General features: G+C 31.0%; 4 protein-coding genes and 1 long non-coding RNA gene across 5 annotated transcripts; all 5 read right to left on the reverse strand.

Moving 5' to 3' along the window:
• Positions 1-1,205: 1,205 nt before the first annotated feature.
• On the reverse strand, positions 1,206-3,838 carry LOC140807690 (very-long-chain enoyl-CoA reductase-like). The gene is made up of 4 exons (XM_073164650.1): positions 3,635-3,838; positions 3,390-3,429; positions 2,042-2,796; positions 1,206-1,502 (listed from the first exon to the last, which is right to left on the reverse strand). The coding sequence occupies exons 1-4, from the start codon at positions 3,701-3,703 to the stop codon at positions 1,434-1,436; spliced, it is 933 nt and encodes a 310-aa protein (XP_073020751.1). The 5' UTR covers positions 3,704-3,838; the 3' UTR covers positions 1,206-1,433.
• A 5,827-nt stretch (positions 3,839-9,665) lies between these two features.
• On the reverse strand, positions 9,666-10,564 carry LOC140807775 (CASP-like protein PIMP1). Its single transcript, XM_073164742.1, has 3 exons — positions 10,370-10,564; positions 10,152-10,284; positions 9,666-10,036 (listed from the first exon to the last, which is right to left on the reverse strand). Exons 1-3 carry the CDS (start codon positions 10,540-10,542, stop codon positions 9,839-9,841), a joined length of 504 nt encoding a protein of 167 aa, XP_073020843.1. The 5' UTR covers positions 10,543-10,564; the 3' UTR covers positions 9,666-9,838.
• A 1,519-nt stretch (positions 10,565-12,083) lies between these two features.
• LOC140807707 (heat shock cognate 70 kDa protein-like) lies at positions 12,084-14,524 on the reverse strand. Its single transcript, XM_073164671.1, has 2 exons — positions 14,251-14,524; positions 12,084-13,787 (listed from the first exon to the last, which is right to left on the reverse strand). The coding sequence occupies exons 1-2, from the start codon at positions 14,462-14,464 to the stop codon at positions 12,148-12,150; spliced, it is 1,854 nt and encodes a 617-aa protein (XP_073020772.1). The 5' UTR covers positions 14,465-14,524; the 3' UTR covers positions 12,084-12,147.
• Positions 14,525-17,013: 2,489 nt separating this feature from the next.
• On the reverse strand, positions 17,014-18,683 carry LOC140806881 (uncharacterized). Its single transcript, XM_073163401.1, has 4 exons — positions 18,218-18,683; positions 17,524-17,989; positions 17,392-17,463; positions 17,014-17,284 (listed from the first exon to the last, which is right to left on the reverse strand). The coding sequence occupies exons 1-4, from the start codon at positions 18,681-18,683 to the stop codon at positions 17,014-17,016; spliced, it is 1,275 nt and encodes a 424-aa protein (XP_073019502.1).
• A 3,764-nt stretch (positions 18,684-22,447) lies between these two features.
• Positions 22,448-23,179, reverse strand: LOC140807623 (uncharacterized). The gene is made up of 3 exons (XR_012112724.1): positions 23,068-23,179; positions 22,916-22,959; positions 22,448-22,757 (listed from the first exon to the last, which is right to left on the reverse strand). It is a non-coding gene; the product is annotated as an uncharacterized lncRNA (long non-coding RNA).
• Between the last annotated feature and the right edge of the window lie 3,232 nt (positions 23,180-26,411).

Genomic DNA, 26,411 nt, shown 5'->3' on the forward strand with positions numbered 1-26,411 from the left:
TTTTTTTATCAAAACAAATAAAATTTATTGATTTATTTTGGGTGAAGATATTCCATAAAAATTTAATTAAGTAAATAAAAGTTATATATATATAAAATATTTTGGTCTCGATTTGAATACCATATTTAAATATATCAGTATAATTACACTTTATTTTTTGTAATTTGAACTCGAGTAGATCTCTTTTGAGATGGTCTCACGAATATTTATCTGTGAGACCGGTCAATCTTATCGATATCCACAATAAAAAGTAATATTCTTAGCATAAAAAGTAATATTTTTTAATGGATGACCCAAATAAAAAATCTGTCTCACAAAATACAATCGGTGAAACCGTCTCACACAAATTTCTACTTTTGAACTTTGAATAAATTTGACACATTTAATATATGAAGTAGATGGTAAATAACACAAAAATGAAGTATAAATATCAACTTCATTTTTTTAATCTAAAAAAATTAGATATTATATACAAATGTAAAAGTATATAAATGTTAAATAAAATAAGAGTATAGTTGATATTAATTAAATAAAAGTCATACCTTGACACCAATTTTATTGGTAAAAGACGTAAGTTTGATTTTAAAAAATGATAAATTATTTGAATCACAAATCTCTATCACGATCGATATGTTTTATAATATATATTTGTCGTAGAATCAATCCATATTAACTATGATTAGCAATAAATGAATAAATAATTATTTTGGTTTATCTTATAAACATTTTGATGATATTAAAGTAATGATATGTGATCATTTTACTAAGGTTAGAGCCCAAAGACATAGATACTAGTTTTATATATTTCAAACTCGACTTGTAATTTGTGCATAAATAGCAAGAAACTATTATTTATTAGCATAAGAAAAAATAACCTCTTTTTTCTTTAAGGTTTGTAAGGCTATTTGTTTGTTAATATATTAGGCATTTAAATGAATCAAATCGAGCCATTCATTAAAAAAAATTGATCGAATTCGACTAGAAATATAATCCAAACGTGCAACACAAATCGGACAATTTTCAAACCAGCTCGAAAAACTCTTCATTTACATCCCATACAAGAAAAATGACCATACACTGCAACCTGAAAGGTCGTGATAATCAGGCATAATTTCTGTGGAAGATGCAATCCCATTTCTTTTATATTCTGTTGTAATATATGGAAGTTCTAGTTTCAACCAAAAAAAAAAGATAAGAAACTTAAATATTAAAAATTTTAATCTGATAGTTAATTAATAATCCCACATTTTTTAACCTAAAGCAAATAAAGACTAAGAACATACCAAAGATGGCAGCTGAAACCATTAAAAAGGAGACATTAAACAGAGGTAAATCTCCCAATCAAATAGTTCAAAGAACAGAAAGAAATGAAGTGGCAATTCATTGGGACAGTAAATGGTAAAACAAGAACCCTGAGTTCGGTAGTGTTCCTTCTACAGGAATGGAGGTAGTATAACCCATCTTCTTGGATACTTGGGTCTTCCTTCCTTTCCATCGAAAAGCTGCAGCAACAGGTAAACATATTCACAATATATAATGTATATAAAAGCCACTGTTGATGATTTTCAATCAAAATCAACTGAAATAGACAAGAGTCAACGGGTTTTTCGAGGCGCTGGGCAGATGGTATGAGATCACAGATATACTTGAAGGGGCTAATGTATGGTAGAATGTTCAAGATCGACTTAATACTGCAGGGAACATATGTATTTATTTTTTAATTCTCTAAGGATGATGAGGAACATTGGAAGGACAAATAAGAATCAATGATAAAAAAGAAGAATATATCACAGGAAAATATAAATATCTAACTGTTATACACAAAGAATATCCCAGATATTATACGTCATAGGTAAGCCGAGATGGGATGAATATTATACCGAATCTTTTGTTTCTAATGGGTTGGTCTATGCTAAAGAATACCTCTGCAATCTAAATCTCTGAGCTGCATCAGAATATGTGCCTGTGTATGCTGCCTAGAAATGTTCCTTCTAGTCACACAAAACTAAACCATTTCTCACTAGAATGGCGAGAAATTTACCTTTTTGAGACGACGGTGCTTAGCAAGGGCCCAATTTGTCATTATGGAAGCAGCAACCACCATGAAGACGTAACCTGCAACAGTTTGTGTTGCAACGTTGAAGCCTAGCCACTGATAAATCTCAGTCGTGTAGTTTGCACATGTAACTAAGTTGAACAAAAAGCCACGTGGTATTTGGTATCCCCCACTTGCATCAGAACCCCGGAGATTTCTCAATAAGATATGGCAATAGAAGTTTGATATTTGACAAAGCAAACCGAACCCAAAACCAATCTTCATCTGGAGATCATTGACAGGTGTGTACAATGGATGATTGACATAATAAGCAATCCACGCACCAAAAGTCCAGTAATAAGCACAGTTTCGGAAAACATTTGCAAGTGGTGAAGTTGCATGGCTAAAGCGATGCACGAAAAAGGTTTCCATAATACGTTTGAAGTAGTGGAAACACCAGTAATACATAGCATATGTCTGAACTTGGTGAATGAGACGCTCCTCCTTGTAGCCAAAGAAACGGTGCACGGGATAGTAGTAGAAGATAGGATAGAGAATCAGAGGGCCCAAATACTCCCAGAAGAAAAGGGTACTGTACTTAACTTGTGGGCCCAAATCCTTAAAAACTACAGTGAATTGGTCTTTGTTCCCATCAGTGTACTCTTTCAGACTCTTTTTATAGTTAAGGACAATGGGCTTCTCCTTTGATCCGGGTGGGAGAGGTAGGGTCAATCGCTGTCGGGAGGGATAGAATTTCTTGGCTGTAGGCAGAATACAAAATTTTAGAGCCCAGGGAAAATGCAGAAATGAACAAAGAAAAACAAGAAAAAACAAAACAAAATAAACCAAGCCGGTGAGAGCCAAAGATTCATCAGGAACTACTAAGAGCTCTCTACTGATGGGTGCTCTATCGTTCAAAGGCAGAACCACATAAAACATATACTGTAAGTTCAGATTTTATGGAAGCTATAAGTTGCGAAAAAACAAATAAAATAACAATAGGCTGCTAAATTAGAATTGGAACAGTTTCAAGTCAAGGACAGAATCTAGACTTCCAGATTAATTTAACAATCATAATGCATAGAAGAAACACCATTTACTGAGTTTGCAGAGTTCCTCTGTCATCTCATCTTATAAGACCATTTATATAAATCAATCCCACAAGATCTTTTAAGCCCTCCTCTTCTCTCATTTGCCAATTTAGTTTATGCAGCATTCTTGTATTCTAATTCAAACTTGTTGCATATGAATGAGCCTTTGGTTCATGGAAGACAAGATGCAACATAAATAAATATAATAAACTCAGCAAAATCATCCAACATCACAGCAACAAGATAAACCAACTACAACTTACTTCGCTTATAAATCTCCTCCTGCAAATCAGCCACAGAGGCCTGCAATCAACACCAAAAGCACAATCTTTTTAACACGACCCTTGTTCTATAACAAAGATCAAGCCACGACAGTAAAGATTTGAACCCAAATTCTCAAAAACAAAACAATAAACAGAGCAGACAAAACCCAAGTTTTCTAACACAAAAACCAGCCACACACAGTCGAAATCATGGCCAAGAAATCGAAAAAAGACGAAGAACGAACCGAATCACTGAGCTCCAAGCCTCCCTTCACGAGTTCTCTCCCGCTACGAGTAGTGACAGTCACCTTCATCTTTCCAATCTTCGTTTCTTTCTCCGCTTCCAATATCTAAATTGAGAGAGCCCAGCAGGACACTACCAGATGGGCATATTTATGAATGAAGGAACCGATGAGCGAATTGGGGAATGTGCAGTGCTAAGAAACGCCTCTATTATGTGAACTACATTGAATTTATTTTAAATATTATATATAATTTTTTTACTGGGTTTAATTTAAATGTTTTTAAAAATTATTTAAATAATATTAATAAAAACAATAACTTAAAATTTTTATTGAAAATTTTCTAGAGGGCTTTCATAAGTTTGTAATAATAACATGATATTTTATATTAATTTTATATTGTCATAATTAATATTTTTTTTGAACTATTACATTAATTCTTCGTATCAGTTCAGTTATGAATGAAATTAATTTCGAATAGGTTTCTTGTGAGATAGTCTCACGAATTTTTATATGTGAGACGAGTCAACCATATTGATATTCACAAAAAAATAATATTTTTAGCATAAAAAGTAATACTGTTTCATGGATGACCCAAATAAGATATATGTCTCACAAAATACGACCCGTCAGACTGTCTCACACAAGTTTTTGCCATTAATTTTTTATACAAAAATTGAAGTAACTAAAATCAAGTTTGGAAGAAAAATATATTAAATTTAAATTGAAATAACTAAAACAATTAAATTTATCGAACTAATTGGGGCAAGTTTGTGTTCAAATAATATCCCCTGCATTTGATTTTTAGGCTTTAAAAAGTGGCAAAAGTTAAATAATATATTATCAAAGTTATAATAATTCATTGAAAATAATGAACTGAATTATAAAATAATTTTATTAAACAATCACCGTCATCAAATCAAATATAAAAAGTCGGAGTGGTTGGTTTGTTGGTTGGTTGGGCCGATGAACCAACTGCTTTTATTTCCATTTAATTTTTGCATTTAATTAAAGTCACCAATATAAATAATACATATATATATATATATATATATATATATATATATATAGACACACACACATATATATGGGTTCGACTATTTTTGTAAAATTAAATTCTAATTAAGTTTTATTTTCATATTTTATTTTTTGGTAATTTGAATTATTAACACCACTATTGGTACCAAGAAAACAAACATCATAAGCTATATAAAACACAGAAAATATTTTAGCTATAAAGATTTCATCTTGAAATGGAATTTAAGTTATTGTACCAAAATTTGCATTTATTTAAAGTTGTTCATCTGCCACATGGAGGTTGATTCTCACTATTTCTTTCTTTTTTCTAAAAAAAAAAAATCAACCTAAATTGATAACTAAGATCATAAGATCAATAATGGGTAGAACAATCGAAACATAGTGTTTGAGTTGATGTACGGTTGAAAAAATTTGAGTTGTACTGTTACTATCATGTATAGTTTTTGGTCAAACAATAAATACTTGATCTTACACGGCAATTATATAAATGTATATTGCTATTTCAAAATATGTGAATGAAGTTAAGAATAAATTCAACTCATGAGGGGAAAATTGCAGCAATTATTCAATGTATGATAAAATAAAAGGCATTACTATATACGTAGGAAACATGAAAATAAGGCAAAAACTTGTGTGAGACGGTCTCACGGGTCATATTTGTGAGACGGATCTCTTATTTGGGTCACCCATGAAAAAGTATTACTTTTTATGCTAAGAGTATTACTTTTTATTATGAATATGGGTAGGGTTGACCCGTCTCACAGATTATGATCCGTGAGACGATCTCACATGAGACTCACTCTGAAAATAAATAAATTTATTTTTAAAATTGGCAAAGATATTGAAACTCTTAAATGAGTCTTATCTGTTTCTGATGAAGCAATTGACAAACCTTTTCGTATTTTCACAAATCAAATTATTCAAGAAAATGACGATATATCATTGGAAAAAATTAAACAAATGATTAATATAAAAAAATTACAGAAGTCAGAAAAATGAATACACAATTTTTTTTCCTAGTATAATATAAATATATTAAAACAGAGAATTGTTATCTGCATTCTTTAATATTAACTATGCATATAAAAATAGTAAATTATAATTTAGATTTTGTAATAAAATGAATACACAATCACTGTATCATATCATCCACATTTGTCAAATAATTCCTTTTTATTTTTATATTCTCTGCCTGGATCTACTTACCTGAGGAAATTTGATTCTATTGTTAAAAAGTAACAGGAAAATATTTTAGGTAATAGTTTTAAAAAAAGAGTAGGTCAGTATTACTCTTAGCATAAAAAGTATAATTTTTCATAGATAACCTAAATAAGAGATGAACTGTCTCACAAAATATGACTCGTGAGACCGTCTCATATGTACCGTAACTTCAAAGTTGTCGCTTGCCAAACTCTACATTCCACTCTTCTTTAATGTAAGAACTTGAATCCGAAGGCACAATTTCCCAAGTTCATTTTGTGCTTTCTTGGCTGATTCAACGTTAGAATTGTTGCAAAACTTCAAGAAAATTGATTCAGAGTGTTGGTATATCGCCAATATCCGAAGGGATCTCCTCTAAAGAAAGAAGACTAGTAATATTTGCTATCAGAAGATAATTACAATAATTATTTTTCTTGTTGTCATCCAACCATTGGAGTACTGCATTCTTTATCTCATCTTTTATTTTTTTTGGTGCCGGGAGCTGGTAATTTGGAACCACTTCTTTTGGTCGAATTACTGTCCCTTGTGCCGTATATGTAATCTTCTAGAGAAACGCAAATCTTTTTATGTGCCCCTCATCTTCCAACTTGCACGTTTCAGCTTCCTTCAACATCCTATTGATCCCATTGTACAAACCATCGATTTCAATAGATGTGTGTGACATAAAAGACAGATTCCTCTTTGCCCTCTCACATGCTGTTTTCAACCTTCTTAATGGCCACGACTTGTTGCTTATATCTTTTTTGTGCTTTTTATTGAGCTCTTCCACAAAATAGTTCACCATTCTGTTGTCAAAATCCTAGCCTCCAAGGTGGGTGTCACCCGCAATTGACTTAACCTTGTATTGGCAATTTGTCAAGAAGGCAAGGCATCTTGATATTGTGGATATATTTCTTTGCATGAAAAGGGCAGTAGATAAGAAGGCCTTTGAAGTCTTCGTAATGAGGTCATGGGCTATATGGCATGAGAGGACCAGAATTGTCCATGAGAAAGAGAGCAATGAGATACGTATTTCAGTAGAGTGGAGTGTTTCGCTGCTCGGTTTGGTTTTGCTTTCTTTTACACGATAGTCATACTGTAAAACGCACACTTGTTTCAATTAATGTCTTATCTTTACGAATCCATTCCTACGCAACTGTTGTTAGCATTCGTTCCAAAATATGGTTCATTTTGTTTTTTTCTTTCCACTGTTATACCATATTTGAACACGAGAATTTTCAATTTTGGTTGGAATATCTTGTAACAAAATTCCTTACTTTGGATAAATAAAATTTCAAGTTTTTCTTGTAAAAAAAAAAAAAAAAACTGGAATGTAAAAATGCATTTTTTAGTTATTAACTTCTAACGACGCAACAAATAACTATCAGACAATAATATATTAACATCATAACATATACTAGCATTCACGCGCAAGAATTATACTTTCGATTATACCACTTATATTTGTACTCCTAAAAATTTAAATAATGTTTTTATTTATAAATCATTATTAATATTAAAATAACACATTATCTATTTTTTAAACTCCAGTCAGAATTAAAAAAACATTTTAGAATTTTAAAATTTTGGAAAGTGGATGGATATGGTGTATCTTATGTTTGTTAAAAATTCAAATGCATGGATAATTTTTTTTAAATCAAACAACTGTTCTAAATTGAAAATAATTTCGTGTTAATTGTTTAATATTATTTGATCAAATAAAAATAATAATAACACATGCAACACGTGTGCATCTTTTACTAGTTATATATTAAGCTTGAGGTCTTTAGTGGTTCGAGTTTGTGGTACCAATGAGTTTTAATGAAAATATCCTATCTATTTAGATAAATAATGTTTTATATAAATACTCATAACTACAATATCTAATCCACTTTTAAAATTCAATATTATGTCTATAAATTACATATTTGATATAATTACATTATTATTATCATTAAAAACTATAAGAAAATTTTGCGAACCATTATTTTACATACTCATCGTGTGTGAGTCGTTCACTAGTATTATATTAAGTGAAAACCTCTTATACTAAGAGAATTTGGTGTGAATTTGTGACACCAATTGTTTTTACAAAAATATCTTTATTAATAAGTTCAAAAATTCGCACATTATCTTCTAAAAATTAATATCCACTTTCTTTAAATTCAAATATTCACATATTATCTCCTACAAATAAAATATTTAATATATATAGTTACATCATTGTGATCCAAATAATAATTAAAATATAACAAAATAAGCACAAATCCTAAAAAAAAAAAAAAACAACCTTACAAGCTCAAGGACGCTAGTGTTAATTAATTGTGGATAACTTCTAAATTTATAAAATCATTTTTTATTCTATTTTCATTAAAAAAAATATTATTTTTTGAGGTTAGAATAATTTTTTTTAAAAAAATTCACAATATATAAGATCGAAATTTATTGCGTGCCAAATAAAAAATTGATTCAAAATCTCTAAAATTGTTAATCTTATAAATGTTTTTTCTAAAAAAATATTATTTTTTTGCATTTAACTAAAATATACCGTATACTAATTACTACATGCCCAAACAGGCATGAATTTTATGTTGCAAGAATACATTTATGTCGGGATGAGTATACGCGCGTATATGATATGTATGGCATGGAAACACACAAAAAATTATTTTTCTAAAAATCAGAAGACAACATGCCCAAATATATATATATATATATATATATATATATATATATATATATATATATATATATATATATATATATATATATATATATCAACATTGTGGCACACGTTACATGTGTATAATATAATGTATAAATATTATGTGTTGCTTATGTATAATATATTTTGTATTTTTTCATATAATTGTTTTAAATATAATTTTCTATGTTTAAATGATGAATATGTAGATTTAGTTGAGAGAAACGTGGAGAAAGATTGAGGGATAAGTTAAAAATACTAATAAGTGTATAAAATGAAATCTTTATATATATAGAATATGGAGGTAAAATCGAAAATATTCTTAGTCTGATAAGTCATTCCAAATTAAGTGGTTACTCTCAACCTTCATATTTTACCAAATCGATTAATTCAAAGCCCACGTGTTAGGTACTTAGTTGAGCGTGTATGAGTGAAAAAATAGTATTGCAAATTATATTTTAATATGTCAAGCTATTGACGCTGTGTTGTTTGGTCTGATTGGACGTCGAATTTTAATGGGACATGACGAACAATAAGGAAATTGTAAGAATTGTATCAATGATGGTACACTGAAACACACTTGGAACTTATTGACCTGACAATTCGACCTATTGACACCCAAAAAAGTGCAATAATGTATGATAAATATCATTGAATCATGTTTGAGTTCATATTTACGTGTGATTAATCAAGGACTTAGCCAGACATTTATATCACTTACAAGTTACTAGCTATATTATATTTTTGAATCAAAAGTCCTATATATGATCCGCACAAAATGTTTTTTTTTTTGTAATTAATACTGGTATTTTATTAATCAAGAAAATATTTGTATTTTATGTTGTTAAATTTCAAATTTGGCAAGCCAGCTTCTTCTTTTTTTTTTTTGACAATTTTAATTATTTTTATCGTAGTGTTGACGTATCTCTAATGTTAATAAGTGATCACTTGAAAAATCTAAAATTACAAAGTAAAAGACTAAAATTGTCGAAAATGTAAGTTACATTATTAGAACTAGATTTTTTGACATAATAACATATCAAAATCTTAGAAAGACATAAAACATAAAATTAGGACGAAAACCCAATAATAGACCATGAAAACCCAATGAATTTAACTTGTGCATCAAATCAAACATTCTCCAGTACAATACCAAAAGAAAAAAAATTAAAGACTCAAATCTTATCCAAAGGATCGACACAACCTGACTTGAAATTGAATGGAAACAAATAATTAATTAGTCTGAATTTTATGCTTATAAAATTCTATGCCTTTTTGGGAAGAGCCATGGATGAGAACACTGATAAAATGGCAGTAAACAAGAATCCCAGAGTACAAAGTGCAGCAGCAGCATTCACAGTGTTGGCAAATCCAGTGAGACCTAATAAATCTACCAGGTCTTTCAAATCTTGGGTTATTCCAAAACTTGCTGCTGCTCCGGTGATTAATATGTAAGATACAATCTGCTCAAGAATAAAATAATTAAGGACAAAAGTTGAATACATACATGCATGTAGGAAGTGATTATGAAATTTTCTTGAAAATATAATTTGCTATTATTTGTGTGGCTAATTTTACCTTGTCACCGTAGAAATCGACGTAAACGAAGACATCGCCACCGAAGCGGCTTCCGCTGCTGATTAGGATGACCGTGAAGGTGGTTTGCAGGAGAGTGTAGGCAATGCTGATCACTATAGCCGCACACATATATCTGCATGATTTGATCATATCATCTTATAAATTTGTGCTATAAAATTTAGAGAAAATGAAAAATGTATCAATAATTAATAACTTACTTGAACGCCTGGACGTCCTTGAATTTGACTTTCTCGTGGCCGTAACCAGGAAGTGAAGCCGTGCCGTTGGCGGTGATGAGGAGGATCAACGATACGAGGAGGCAAATAAGCGTGAGGACTCTCAAGATTAGAAGAACAAATGGCGAAACAACTTGGGAAGGGGGTGGAGCCATTACTTCGATGAACACGTACAGAAATATTCTACTTGGAATTATTGAATTTGCTTGATGTTTGGTTAATTTATAGAGAAGTTTTGGGGAAATGTAATTAATGGATTAATTAAAGATTGACTCGTGAAGTCAATGAGCTACATGGGTGGTGTTTAATTGTTGATTACTTAACGTGCATGCAATTACCACATGGAGCGTTTACTTTTTATTCATTATTTTTTTTTAAAAAAAATATTGGAGTCTCTTTGGCTGTCATATTGTAGAAATTTGGAATTTTTATTTTATCTTATTTTGAAATCAAATTCGTAATTATTTAGATAAAATAAATTATTTTATTGAGAAGACAGTACTGGAGAGAGAATAAAATGAATTAATATGAAGGGAGAAAGCAAAATATTAGAGATTGTTTAAGTTGTTTTAAGTTTATATTATCTTAAAAATTAGCTAAAATTTCATTATTATTATTATTATTATTATTATTATTATTATTATTATTATTATTATTATTTTCTAAAACATCTTTTAAGGAAGTGTTCATAAGGCTTATAATTAAACAACATGAATATTGTGAAAGATGATTGCTTGGTATATTTGAAAGCTACACAAGAAGGTGTGATGCGGTTGCCCTGATCATTGATGAACAATATTTTTTAAAAGTTAAATAAGATAATTTGTTTTGTTTTAAAAATTATATCAATAAAAAATCACATAAAGTCGAAAAAATGAAATTTCGCGATATGCAAAAATGGATGAAAGTAGCAAGATTAACATAAACATAAAAATATAAATAATGATGACAATAAACAAAGCGTGGGGTTAATTGGTTTGTTGAGGAAGTGAAAGATGAAGCAACAACCATGATAGATTTGTGGTTTTCTGTTTCAGAAAATCTGATAGCTGGATTTTCTGTTTTCGAGAGAATCTGTTTTCTGAGTTGGATGTGAGGGAAGAAGAGAGGAACATTGGGATTTTAGAAAATCTGATATCTGGATTTTTATTTTTGAGAAAATCTGTTTTCTGCGTTGGATTTGAGGGAAGAAGAGATGAGGAGAAACTAAAAGGAGATGCAGGGGCATTTTTGGATAAGTAAAAAACAGGCCAAAGACATCATACAGATTTCATATGTGTTTAACTTTAATAAATAACCAAAGATATATAATTGAATTAACATATTATCATTTACATATATTTTATTTATATTCAACAATTGTGAAAAAAATGACAAAATTGTAATTTATCATTTAATCCCATATTTATTTATATCATAATAAATAATCATATTTGAGATTGCTTTAATTAGTTGTTTTCAATAAAGTTTACATATTCTTAAAAATGAGCTCATATCTTCTTCTTTTATTTTTAAATATCATATATAAGATCTTACTATAAATAATTTATGTATATAGATGATTTTATTACTATTCTAACTAAAAATCAATTATCCCCGTTTAGTGATAAGTAAAAGATTTGGAATCATATTCCCAAAAAAGGAAAAACAAAAGAAAAATCAGTCAAATTATGCGTGCATAATAATTCCAAAGCAAAAAATACGTCCAATTATGCAAAATACTTGCAAATCAAAAAAACACTGCAATCTTTCAAGCTAGATCAGAATGTGGTGCATTTTGTTATAATAGGATTCCACATGCTCTCCAACTCCTTCCTTTTATCTTCAAACACGTCGGCTCCGGCGAATTTGTGTTCTTCCAGCCACCGTGTAGCACATCTGATATCATCTTCTATCTTTTCAGCATCGGTAAGTGGTAATTGGAGAGTATGCTTTTTGTTCATGACAATAGCTCTGGTGCTATAAACATATTGCTCCAAGAGATTCTTTGCCTTGAACATATTTTTAAGCTCCTCGTCTTCGGACTTAAATCTCTCGGCTTCTTCCAACAGTATACCAATCTCATCCTTGGACAACATGCCTTTCACATTGTTGATAACGATGCTCTTTGCATTACTGGTTTTTTCGTCTTTGGCAGAAACAATCAAGATACCATTACAGTCGATATCAAACCACACCTTTAATTTAGGAACGTAACTCGGTGCAGGAGCAATGCCAGACAAGACAAATGTACCCAACAGAATGTTATCACTTGCTCTTGCCCTTTCACCCTCATACACCGAAAACGTGACAGCTGTTTGGTTATCAAAACGAGTGGTGAACCTCTTTTCCGTTTTAGAAGGAACTGTGGTGTTACGGGGAACTACTATATACATTTCATCATCTGTAACACCTACACCAAGAGACAGAGGGGTGACATCCCACAACACCAAGTCTTGAATCTCTTGATTACCCTGACCAGTCAGATTCGCTGCTTGAACCGCTGCACCAAAGGCTACAGCCTCATCAGGGTGAATACATTTGCACAACTCCTTGCCATTAAAGAAATCTTGAAGCATTTGTTGCACCTTCGGAATTCTAGTAGATCCACCAACAAGCACCACGTCGTGGATACTTTTCTTGTCCATCTTGGCATCCTGCAAACACTTTTCGACATGGCCAACACATTCCTGAAACAAGTCCATGTTTAGCTCCTCAAATTTGGCACGACTTAGTTTAGACTCAAAATCGATGCCATTGTACAGACAATCTATTTCAATGGTTGAATGTGCCATAAAAGATAGATTCCTCTTTAGCCTCTCGCAAGCTGTCTTCAACCTTCTCAATGCTCGTCGTGTGCTACTTATATCCTTTTTGTACTTCCTCAAGATCTCGTCCACAAAATAGTTCACCATTCTATTATCAAAATCTTCTCCTCCAAGGTGTGTGTCACCCGCAGTTGACTTAACCTTGATGACATTGTCAAACATTGTGAGAAGTGAAACATCAAACGTGCCACCACCAAGGTCGAAAATAAGCACATTCCTTTCGACGCTAGACTTTTTATCAAGACCGTAGGCAATGGCAGCAGCAGTTGGTTCCACAATGATGCGCAAGACATTGAGCCCAGATATAGTTCCAGCATCCCTGGTCGCTCGCCGTTGTGAATCATTGAAATAGGCCGGCACAGTAATAACCGCGTCTTTTACTTGAACTCCAAGAAAAGCTTCAGCAATCTCCTTCATTTTTGTGAGGACCATGGATGAAATCTCTTCAGCAGCAAATTGTTTCTCTTCATCTTTGTAGGTAACCACAATCATGGGCTTGTCTTCATGACCAGAAACGACCTTGAATGGCCAATGCATCACATCTTTCTGCACCAGAGGGTCGCTGAATCTCCGGCCAATCAATCTCTTCGCATCTGCAAAAGTAAAGTATTTTGTAGAAGAATTACATATTCAGATATCATACGATCAAAACTCTCATCAAACAACGCAGTTTGTTTTTATCCTACAGCCCCGCAAATCGTACAATATGATACATGCACATAAATATATGCAGATCATTATCCAGGTATCAATTAAAGATGATGGTAGTTAACAAACAAACAAACAAACGCAATATCGATACGGAAACAGACAAATGTCCAAGAACACAAATAATTGTCAGTATATAACATATTTCACTCTTCGCAATATCAATCGCCTCATAGTGAATGCAAAACTAGGGAGTTTTCTGCAGAAACATAAGGCACAACTTAGCTTGATGAGAACCAAGTTTAACACACATATCCTCTGATTTTCAGTATTTTCTACCTAAGAAACATGAAGCCGAATAACACAGTATAACCGGGAACGAAAAAAGCGGGAACAAACACATCTTACCAAAAACAGTGTTGGTTGGGTTCGCAGCTGCCGCATTCATGGCTGCGTCGCCGATGAGCCGTTGGGTTTCTTTGAAAGCTACACAAGAAGGTGTGATGCGGTTGCCCTGATCATTGGGTATGATCTCCACCCGATCATGGCGCCACACGGCCACACACGAATATGTTGTTCCCAAATCGATCCCAATCGCCGGCGTTTTGCCTTTTCCGGACATGGTAATCTGCCACAGTACTGCTAGCTGCTTAATAGATGAGTACTTATCCAATTCTAGGTTCTTCTTGTTTCTACAGTGAAACAAGAATTCTCAGTCACTTGTTTTAATCAATACTGCAGAGAATCTCGTCTTTCTTGAAATTTGATTTGCTGCATGATAATAATATATTTCAAAAAATATTTTAAACAGAAATTTTAGTTTTCAAAATCGTATAAATTTTACTCTACCGAACCTTATCATCATTATCATTACTATTTCTAAACTTCAGTTTTGCATAGAAAAAGAATAAAAACCATTAATAATTTGAATCTTAATAAAATAACATAAAACTGTAAAAATGTTTTTTCCCCACTTTATATTTTTACTAGCGATTCCATACATGCTAATCGATTTTTATGAACAATATTTTTTAAATAAGATAATTTGTTTTGTTTTAAAAATTATATCAATAAAAAATTTAAAAAACGCATAAACGCAATACGCAATAGTGGATGAAAGTAGCTAGATTAACATAAACATGCCAAACCTACGTAAAAATATAAATAATGATGAGAATAATTTAAAAAATATAGTTAATGATATAATTGAAAGATAATGATAAGATTGTTTTAAGAAATAATAGATAATATATTGACAGACGGATTCTTTCCCATTTCAAATCCCATTTCAATTTTAAAAGTAGATAATGATAATATTATTTTAAATATATATATATATTATTGAAATATTTTTTAAAAAACTAGGTATATAGAAAAATAAAATTAAAATTTCATTATTAAATTTATATAATAAACCGAACACAATATTTAAAAAATATATAAACATTGCGTGTAGTTGTGGTACTACTGTAGATCATTGCATGTTGTTCTGACTTTGGAAGTGACATTTGGTATTGTTATTTATCTAAAAATCAAAAAAATAAATAAAATTAAATCTAATAAAAAATATATTTGAGGGTATCATGAAAATCATTTCCCGTAAAAAGAAAACAAAACAAATTCCCAAGAATCTCAACCCTCCGAAATAAAAATAAATTAAATCTAGAACATATTTCAGTTTTTGTATCGTCGCATTTAATTCAATAATTTATTAATATTGTGAACCTAAAAAATAGTTTTATATAATATATTGTAATATAGGGATTATTTTTAAATTTGCAATTAAAGAAGATATTTTCTATACATATTAGAGATGTGCTTATTTATGGGAAAAATATATTAGACATGCTTTTAATTTTGTGGGTGATTTGGTCATATTACTCATATATACATCCATAAATGGAGAATGTGAAGGAGTTTTTAATTGTATAAATTCGTTTTGCCTAATGGATTTGTTTGATTCTATTAAACAAATATTTTAATTTTCATCAAACATTACTACATTATCATCAGGAAAATGCAGAAGATATATGAAAATTTTATAGAATTTTTATTTTTATTTAAAGCAACTTTTAACAAGAGATTGCATATCGGTTCCCGCTTTACAAAAATATTAACTTAAATTGCTATTAGAATCTAGAGAGATTTAGCTATATGACCTCCTGATACCAGATTTTTAAAAAATTGACCACTTTTTTTAAATTGGTATGAAATGTCAAAATTGACCCGGTATATCATATTTAGTTATATGACTTCATGGCACCAAATTTTTAAAAAACTCACCACTTATTTTAAATTGGTATGAAATCTCAAAATTGACCCGGTATATACAAAATTAAACTATTATATTTATATTTAAATAATTAATTTATTTACTTATATGGTAAAAAAAATAAGAAACGGGTAAATAAAAATCTTAAACACTTTCCATATAAGTAAATAAATTAATTATTTATATGGTAAAAAAAAAGTAAGAAGCGGGTCAATAAAAATCTTAAACACTGTCCATATTAATCTATATTATCAATATTCTCTCTACACCCATGTTCTCTCCTTGCAATTTCTAACAGCAAGACCCATCTGGATTCAAAAAACTTTGCTTACAGTGACTAAAGACACAATTGTCAAGAAGTAGGCACTCCGATTGTAAACTTTCAGTGCACTCACCTTGTTTTTTTTAATGAAAATATAGTTTTAAAAAAATAATGAAAATACACATCAATTGCGAAAATTATCCTTGATATATACGAGATCGCTGTTTATATAAATTTGGTTGTTGTGAACAATATATCGATACCCAATAAATGTGACTCGATTTGCAAATATAGTTTGGCTTCGTATGCTTATTCCATGGTTAAAAAGCATAGCATGAATACATGATCATTCTTACAACATTAAGTTTAATACAATAAATTTTGATATGCTCATTTCCAAAATTAACTTCAACATAAAAGTGGTTGCCATGCGTCAGTAGCCATGAACATGAAAATAAGTAGCCATAAAGTAGCTCTTTAATTTAAATGATCATGAAAGTGAAAATTCTGAAAGTCTATCGATCAAACAACATCATTGTTGCACTACACATGTAAAAAAAAAGTTGAAATGTATGTTGAAAGCCAAAACTCCTAACATATAACAGGTCACCTCCAAACATGAAACTAATAGTCAATTTTAGCGTTTCCCAAACTCACCAATAGATGGATTTCTATTCACTTTTCTCCTTCCACTCTTTCTTTTCACATTAGGTGGCAGCAACTTTCGATCCAATGGATCGGTTGTCATCGTCCATTCGCTACATTGAGGCATAGGATATATAGTACAAGAGTAAGCAAAACGAGTAGTATAGTACTCCGAGCATAAGTCATAAATTACCAATTTTGCTGCATAGCTAGCTGCAATGGCATGCGAACATGGAATTCTATCGAAATCATGAACTCTACAACTACATGAATTAGTTGCAAAATCAACAATTTCATGGTCATCTTGGTGTAAACATGATACTGCAAGCTATTTAATTCATAGACATGATGTTTTTGAGAAGCATTGAACCTTTCACGAAGAATTGACTCAACGGCCTGAGTTTCTATAGTCGTAGATGCTGCCGCGGCATTACGATATCGGCTAAACCAACATGAAGTTAGTTTTTGAAGTGCATTTAATAATGATACAATTGGAAGATACCTTTCAGCACGCAATCTAGAATTTATTGACTCCACTCCATTGGTTGTCATTATATTGTATCGTGTTCTTGGGCAATGAGATCTTGACAACTTGTCTGGAGAAGTGTGCTCTTCCAAATATTTCGCAACTTGTGGGTACCTTTTTCTCATATCACGGTACAATGAATCAAACTCACTTTGTTTGTATGCATATGCTATATGCATGAACAAATCTGTAGCACCTTTTTGTTTACTCCTAGTTTTTATATTTTGTGACAAGTGCCACACACAATAACCATGATGTGCTTGTTTGTACACATTTGCTACAGCAGAAATTATACCTTGGTGTCTGTCTGAAATTATTACTAGTTCTTCATCATCTGGTACCACTTCCTGCAACCTCAACATAAACCATGTCCATGACTCCACGGTCTCGGAGTCGACAACACCCCATGCAACAAGAAATTGGTGAAATTCACCATCTTGTGCTGTAGCAACAAGCAAAACACCATTTTACTTGCCCTTTAGAAAAGTGCCATCAACTGCAACTACTTTTCGCATGAATTTATATCCACTTATACAAGCACCATATGCTAAGAACATGTATATAAACCTATTGCTATCATCAACAACGAGATGTGTGATACTACCTGGATTTACCTACTTGACCATGTTCAAATATGAAGGCAACATATGGAAACTCTCATCAGGATCACCTCTTAGCTTATTAAGTGCAAATTCTTTACCTTTTCTAGCCTTGTAATATGAGATATTAATACCCCTATTTTGCATCATCGTCATTATTGTTTTAGGTGTTGGGGTGACCTGTTGCCCTCTAAAATTCTCTAGCAACATGTTCGATACTACATCAGCACTCGCCTGGCGATGTCTTTTACGTCTGTCAGCTAGATCACAAGTGTGTGTATTACAATACTTTCGAATGGAGAATCGGGTAGACTTCTTTGTTTTGGAAACACGTACTCTCCAACTGCACTTATCACTTACACATTTGATTGAGTAAAGTGATTTAGTTGATTTCACAACATCAAATTCAAAAGAGGCAGTAATTGCAAGTTTGAACAATACATTTTTTTTTACCTCTTCCTTAGTATCAAACTCTTGGCCAATTGCTAAATTTGATCCATCTTTGAAACAATATCCATTGTCACCACCAAGTACCATATTTTGTTCATCCTCAATAGGCTCAAGTTCAACATAATGACTTAGAGTATCTGTTGGAGTGACTTAATCAGTAGCTTTTGCAATAGTGTCGTCATTGACTTCATCATTTGCTTCTTGCATTTTAGAGGCATCGTCTCGGATAAAAACCAGATCAAAATATCCATCATGCAGCTCTTTCTCTTTCTCATTATGATCCACTACCATATCACACGATAATATTTCATCATTCACATCAACAAATTTATCTTTGATGTTCTTGATCCTTTCAGCATCTACAATCCTATCGATTTCAACATCACTATTCTTCGATAATTCCACATGAAGCACATGCCTATTCTGTGGATCCCCAAAACATAAATATGTCTTCAGACCTATTGCATTGTTAATATAAATAGGAAGAGGATTGCAATCCCGTACACATGGCAAATAACTTAATCTCATTTTCGATTCATCAGTATTCAATTCCAAAACTTTACTTATCAAATTCACCACTTATTCACATGAACAATTATCCTTGTCCAAAGTGATTTGCTGCCCATTTAGAATCAGAGCCTTGACACCACGTACAAATACCTTGTTCATCTATTCTCCACTCACCATTATATTTAAGTAGAACATTAGTTAATTCCATTACCTGTATAAAAAAATTAAAATAATCAGAAACATATTGCTGGAATCAATCAACAAAAATAAAAAACTATATAGCTGGAAAAAGTTTTTAAAAGAAATATGACATGAACGACGATCGATAATACGTATGAGACGAAACAACGATAGAAATTATGTTCACAGCGATTGATACGAGGTTTAGATAAAATACTGATTCCAAAAAAATTTCTCTGTGAAACCCGAAAATAGTGTGGCAAACCAGGTGATTAAACTAAATAAACTCACATTCAAACATAAAATTGGGAGAAATCCGCTTCTTGATATCCAATGTCGGTAGAATAAGAGCACTTTTATCAGCATTGGTTGGTTATTCTGTAAAGTAAAAATTTTCCCACCTAAAAATGGGTAAAAATTGGAGTAATATGATGATTTGATTTTATGATCCGATATAACAAAAGACCCAACCAAATTTTCCTTGATTAATGGATGATAATTTTGTCTTTTAAGGGAATTAATTAATTGAAAATATAGAAGGAATGTCATTTACCTAAATAAAAAATACTTAAGGTCATTAACCAAATTAGCTTTCCAAAAGAGGTTATAAAATTAAATGCCCTTAGAATCTATTGTTATCTCGTTTAGTAGGATATATTCAATCTAGCGACTTAATGATTTTTTAAACGATTTTTTTTGGATTTAATATATTTTTATTCAGTTTTATAGAATCTCACATATTTGCAAACATAATTTCATTAACTCCTATGGATTTTTCACAAGACTTTTTATAGAAATTTATAATTTTTTTCAAATAATTATTTGGATATGTATTTATAATTATATCTTATTATGTTTTATTGATTGTTTTTTACCTTATAATTATTTGACATAAATAACATCTAAATATTTTGTACATATTAATATAAATAAATTTTACTTATTTAAAAGCTGATCCTTATATATGCGTGGCCGGGTTTGTCTCTATTTTCGTAAATTTTTGTAAAAAAAATATCATTAATGCATCAAATCAATAACCATTGTGTAAATATAATTTTTGAATAAAAATATTATAACTTATTAACTGAAAATACTAAAAAAATAAATTTGTATTCAAAAAATTAATAAATAATTTAAATTTTATTTATTAAAAATTATTATTATTTCCAATTCTATAAGTCAACAAAATTTTATGATTATGGATCAACATGTCATGGAGTGTTTCTCCTTCTTGGAGGGAAGGGCAGTGTTTCTTGGTATTACGACACTCATAGCATCTCCTCGGCGTGACGTCACATGACAATATATCTTGAACCTCTGCATTGCCCTTGTCCAGAAGCAACGATGAATGCTCTTGCACAACGCCTTGCCATTAAAGATTAAATCTTGTAGCATTTATTGCACCTTTGGAATTCTAGTAGATCCGCCATCTTGGCATCATCCAAGCATTCGTCAACTGCTTTCATGCATTTCTTAAATAAATCAATGTTGAGTTCCTCAAATTTTGCAAAGTCAAAATCGACTCCTTCATACAAACAATCGACTCCTATAACTGTTTTATGTTTAGTAAAGTAATATAGTATAGTTCACATGGATATTATAGACGACCGATTTATCCAACAAAAATAACTAAACACTACAAAAAAACAGATAGAGTAGCGACGATTTTACTAAAACCGTCGCTATAATGGCGACGATTATTCTTCAACCGTCGCTATATTAAAAAACCGTCGCTTTTTTAGCGACATTTTATCTTCGACCGTCGAAATGTCTCTAAAATTGCGACGGTTTATTAAACCGTCGCAATTTTATGCGACGATTTTTAATAAAACCGTCGCTTAGCAAAATAAGCGACGATTTTCTAATAACCGTCGCTTTTTTAGCGATAGTTTATATTCAAATGTCGCTACCGTAGCGACATTTTATAATAAACTGTCGCTAATATTGCGACTTTTAATAAACCGTCTCAATTTTATGCGACGGTTTTATTGCTAATCAAACTAAGCGACGGTTTAAAAAAGCGATTCTGTTTCGAAATTTCATAATCCAACTGTGAGGATTGCCCATTAACTTCCTTACCTGCACAGGTAGTTTAGTAAGGACTCTGGTTCGTTTAGAAAATGTGGTTCGCGGAATTCTGTAGCTGTAGAAAAGCGAGTACCTCGTTAGCATTGGAACAACACGAATATGGAGCGGATCTTTACCCGGAGTAGAGCAGAAACCTAAAAAGATGAAAGAGACCCGAACAAGAAAATACTTTCATCATCTCTCTCTTCTTCCCTTGAACTTCATTACGGGATAGAGGGAATAGACGGAAATGATGAATCCCTAAAATTTTAATGAAATTTCAATAACTGTCAATATTGTAGCGACGGTTTATAATAAACCGTCGCAATTTTACGAGCCGGTTATCTGGAAAAATAAACCGATCGGCGACGGTTGGACATAAACCGTCGCCAGAACAGATCGGCGACGGATACAAAATAACCGTCGTCGAGTTTGATCGGCGACGGATATTAAAACCCGTCGCCGATATAGATCGGCGACGAAGTAACTTCAGCCGTCGCTATTAGCGACGGGTTTAGTTTTATCCGTCGCTAATAGCGACTGTATTTTCGAAGACCGTCGCTTGTATTCTATATATACCGAGGTTCACGAACATTTTCCTTAAACGATTTTCACCTATCTCTGGTAGTAGTGAAACTATATATATTTTTCGAAGTTTCAATTTTTTATTTTGTACTAACATTTTTTCGTAGATTTGCTACTCCGTGCGATCTTCCAACATTTCGTGGAACTGCATATATTCACGCAAATCAGGTTTTAAAGCTTTTTTTTACAGAAAATTTAATACATGATTTTAATTTTTGAGTAATAGTTTATTTGTGAATTTTATGGCATTTTTTTATATACACACCGTCGCTATCTTAAGCGACGGTTCTTACATTAAGCGACGGTTGTTATGTAGCGACGGTTTTACAAAACCGTCGCGTAAAAACCGTCGCTTAAGATAGCGACGGTGTGCATAAAGTCTGAAGAAAACCGTCGCTATGTGCGACGGGACTTCAAAAACTCTCGCTTTGAGAAAGCGACGCTAACTTCTGTCACGGACCGTTAAACTGTCGTTAAAACCGTCGCTAAAAGGTGAAAGCGACGGTTAATTTTTGTAGTGAAATGAGAAGCGGATGGAACGAGAATACAAGACTCGAGAGTACATGGTTTCTACTAGAGAGACTAAAATTCAGTTCCAAAACAAATTAAGGTCAATTAACAATGTAACATTTAAACCAATATATATATTTTTATCCCAACAAATCTCTGTAATATTTTAAAGAGATAACAGGAGGTACAAAGATTGTTCTATTAAAAGGAAGCCAACACTTAATTTAAATACGCAGGATATATATAGTAACTAAATGAAGTCCATCTTTATGCGTCTTTTTCCATCTTCACCGGGTGTCCTACACTTCTCTAAAACATAAAAAGAAAAACAAATCTCTTACAAACTAATGGATATAAACAAATACATGGAATAAAAAAAGATTTTATCTACTCATCGATTGAGATAAATAAATTCATCATATCTACATTAGACACTAATCACTGATATAAATGTAAAAATCGCAAACCTCACACGCTCCTTTTGAGTATTTTGTTTGCAATGCGCCTGCGACTATAAAAAGAAAAAAAAAAGACTTTTGAGTAATCTTTTGAAGAATCGGATAATATTATATGTTTATATGAAACAAACAAACAAAAAGAACGATTAAACACCACCTACCTTATAATCGTATGCAAACTCACGCCTGAAATGAAAAGTAGCCAACCCAACCTAAATACTGAAACAGGTAAAAGATAATTTCAGAAGCATAATATTGAAAAACCAAAAACAAAATGAGCCATAAAATATAAAAGCATTAAATAGATGTCAGCAGACATTAGGATATGCTCATATCCTAATGTCTGCTTTTATGGCTCTCTCTTGTTTTTGGTTTTTCAATGTTATGCTTTTGAAATTATCTTTTACTCGTTTCAGTATTTAGATTGGGTTGGCTAATTTTTATTTCAGGTGTGAGTTTGTATACGATTATAAGGTATGTGGTGTTTAATTGTTCTTTTTGTTTGTTTGTTTTCTTGTACACATATAATATTATCTGATTCTTGTAAAAGTTTACTCAAAAGTTTTTTTTGTATAGTCGCAGACGCTTTGCAAACAGAATAGTCGAAAGGAGTATGTGAGGTTTTTGATTTTTACGTTTATATCAGTGATTAGTGTTTAATGTAGTTATGTTGAATTTATTTATCTCAATCGTTGAGTAGATAAAATCTTTTTCTATTTCATGTATTTGTTTACATATATTGTAAGGGATTTTGTGATTTGTTTTTCTTTTTATGTTTTTGGGGTTGTAGGACACCCGGTGAAGATAGAAAAAGACGCGTAAATATGGACTTCATTTAGTTACTATATATATCAGGGTATTTAAATTAAGTGTTGGCTTCCTTTTAATAAAACAATCTTTGTACCTCATGTTGTCTCTTTAAAATATTACAGAGATTTGTTGGGATAAAAATATATATATATTGGTTGAGATGTTACATTGTTAATTGACCTTTGGCCACTCCTAAAAACAGATGATTAATTAGTTATTATTCATAGATCAGGCAGTAAGAATATTAATAGAGAAAATTTAATTCATACCTAATCGGAGACATATTGCCTTGTACGATCGATTATTCCACCCGTCGTTCATTTTAGGGTTTTTTTACTTACTTCATTATCATAATTTAAAATTGTAGATTTCTTGCGCCGAAAGTTTTGCATATATTTTTATTATTATATATATTGAAAACCCATTTTTTTAAATAATTAAAAACCCATTTATATTAAAAAATTCTTAGGAAATTTTGTGAGACAAATGTTCTATTGAGTTATACATAAGAAAATATTATTTTTTATGTCAAAATGTTATTTTTTTTATTGTAAATATGGTCAAGATTGAGATTCATGATACTGTCTTATAAGAGACATACTGATTTATATGCGTAGCTAAATTACGTACATAGTCTAATTATTTACTATAGGTTTGAAAGTTTAAATTACTATAATATAAAAACAAATTTGAATAACATCTTTTTAATATACGTTATTTGGTTATTCTTTACATTAAAACACAAAATCAAGAAAGCTTACACGAGGCTATGGAAAATGTGTATCATCATTTTTTCAACAGCCCTTTCACCATAAGCCTCACCTCCTTGTTTGGAACGTATAGTACCACATTATTAATTATTATATAGTGCTAATAATAAAAATTGAAATAATTAAGTCTAATATATAAACACATAATAAACAATACACACACACATACATACATAGATACTCACTTAACCAACACACCACGTCCTTCTTCGTCCAACCGAGGTGATCGGAAGTTGTCCAACATGGATTGGAGGAAAGGCTTGGTTCTTGCCTATAAAATGAGACTCTTCACCTGTAGAATTTCAACAATTGCATAGCCTAATTTTCGAGTTATTAAGGGTATGTTTGGTGTGAGTGATAAGTAAAGGATAGATTAATAAACCCATGTTTGTCTCATTTTTTTATGGGTTCAACTAATCAAGAAATTCATAATAAAAAAAACCTATTTGCTTGAAAAGATATCTCATTGTTTTGGAGGGATTGACAATCCAATTATATATCCTTACTTTGATTTTTGACATCAATCCAATTAATTATCCTATTTTACACACCAAACATAGCCTAAGGGGTCTGGTTTAGAATAGAGAGAGAGTGTTGGGAAAATAGAGCTTTCAAAAGTTGAAAGAAAGGGGAAAAAATTCTTTTATATATCCCAAACTCTTCCAAAAATTTTAGAAAAACTCCATAATACTCTCTATTTACCTAGAAAGCTATCACAAAAGGTGGTGTCGAAAAATCATCAGCTAATTTTTCATTAAAATTCACAAACCACCACTGTTCGGGAAGAAAATAGTGTCAAGAAACTCATTTTCCAGGTACTGTTTTCACTCTCATTTTACGTACCTATTTGGACTGTATTATACCTTAGTCTGAGCATGAAAGTTGTTCATTATATGTCATATTTATCACTTATGTCAGTGGTTTCCCGAAATCGACATCCAAAATAGTGTTTTTTCCGATAGTCTAAGTATGAGTATGAGTTATACTAGTTATTTTGTTTCTGGCGCGATTCGGCTGCAATTTAGTCAAAACTTATGACACAAAAATTGTAGGAAACCATTTTTTACATATACCGGTAAAAATGGGCCGCCACAGGCACTTGTGAAAAGCAAATTTTTTATTTTCTAAACCTTGTTCTGTATTATTCTAGGCTATTGTTCAAGTTTCGTGAATTTTGTTTGAATATTTCATTTATTATAAAATTTTAAATACTAATACTATGATTTTCCAATATAATTTGATATTTATCTGATCATTTAAATCTTTTTATACATGTTTCTAGCCTTTAATACATTAAAAATATCACTGGAATTAACTATGAAGTTTTATAATTTTTGAACTTGCAAGTTATTTATTATGATTTTGTGAGTTCTATATTCAACATTAAAAAAATCGATTAAGGATAATAAAACTCCAAATCTCACTTATTTCGCATTTTTATCAGTTAGCATAATTTTTAAAGTTATTATATGAAATGTTTTAATTTCTTTGGAGTCAAATATTAGTTATTGTGGATTTTATAAGATAGTTTTGACAATTTGAAAAATAATTTAAAACAACTTGATTTCAAAAATTTTGTGCTACCTGTAGAATAGTTTTTTTATTTATAATTTTCTATTATTGTGAATATTTAAAGTATATACATATATCGAGTTGAAACATTTACTAACATAAGACGAGTCCAAAGATTATTTGAAAAATATTTTTGCTTACCACGAAATAAGGTTTATAAAATTTTGTAAAAAAAATAGCATTAATGTATTAAATCAATAACATTGTGTAAATATAATTTTTGAATAAAAATATTATAACTTATAGAGTAATTGAAAATACTAAAAATAATTAAAAAATTAATTTTTATTCAAAATTTTAATAAATAATTAAATCTATTATAAATTATTATTATTTTCCATTCTATGAGTCAA

Source organism: Primulina eburnea, chromosome 12, assembly GCF_022965805.1.
Source record: "Primulina eburnea isolate SZY01 chromosome 12, ASM2296580v1, whole genome shotgun sequence".
NCBI classification, from domain to species: Eukaryota; Viridiplantae; Streptophyta; class Magnoliopsida; order Lamiales; family Gesneriaceae; genus Primulina; species Primulina eburnea.

What these genes read in the sequence shown, in the direction of transcription:
- LOC140806881 (XM_073163401.1), bottom strand. Translation starts at nt 18,683, where the DNA reads ATGGTACTTGGTGGTGACAATGGATATTGTTTCAAAGATGGATCAAAT. An exon ending in TGCACTTAATAAGCTAAGAG is followed by an intron (nt 17,990 to 18,217) that starts GTGATCCTGATG and finishes TTGTTGCTACAG; the next exon opens with CACAAGATGGTGAATTTCAC. An exon ending in GAGTCAATTCTTCGTGAAAG is followed by an intron (nt 17,285 to 17,391) that starts GTTCAATGCTTC and finishes TAATTCATGTAG; the next exon opens with TTGTAGAGTTCATGATTTCG.
- LOC140807690 (XM_073164650.1), bottom strand. Translation starts at nt 3,703, where the DNA reads ATGAAGGTGACTGTCACTACTCGTAGCGGGAGAGAACTCGTGAAGGGA. An exon ending in GCTTGGAGCTCAGTGATTCG is followed by an intron (nt 3,430 to 3,634) that starts GTTCGTTCTTCG and finishes TGTTGATTGCAG; the next exon opens with GCCTCTGTGGCTGATTTGCA. An exon ending in GGAGGAGATTTATAAGCGAA is followed by an intron (nt 2,797 to 3,389) that starts GTAAGTTGTAGT and finishes TTCTGCCTACAG; the next exon opens with CCAAGAAATTCTATCCCTCC.
- LOC140807775 (XM_073164742.1), bottom strand. Translation starts at nt 10,542, where the DNA reads ATGGCTCCACCCCCTTCCCAAGTTGTTTCGCCATTTGTTCTTCTAATC. An exon ending in AAGGACGTCCAGGCGTTCAA is followed by an intron (nt 10,285 to 10,369) that starts GTAAGTTATTAA and finishes CAAATCATGCAG; the next exon opens with ATATATGTGTGCGGCTATAG. An exon ending in TCGATTTCTACGGTGACAAG is followed by an intron (nt 10,037 to 10,151) that starts GTAAAATTAGCC and finishes ATTCTTGAGCAG; the next exon opens with ATTGTATCTTACATATTAAT.
- LOC140807707 (XM_073164671.1), bottom strand. Translation starts at nt 14,464, where the DNA reads ATGTCCGGAAAAGGCAAAACGCCGGCGATTGGGATCGATTTGGGAACA. An exon ending in CCCAACCAACACTGTTTTTG is followed by an intron (nt 13,788 to 14,250) that starts GTAAGATGTGTT and finishes TTACTTTTGCAG; the next exon opens with ATGCGAAGAGATTGATTGGC.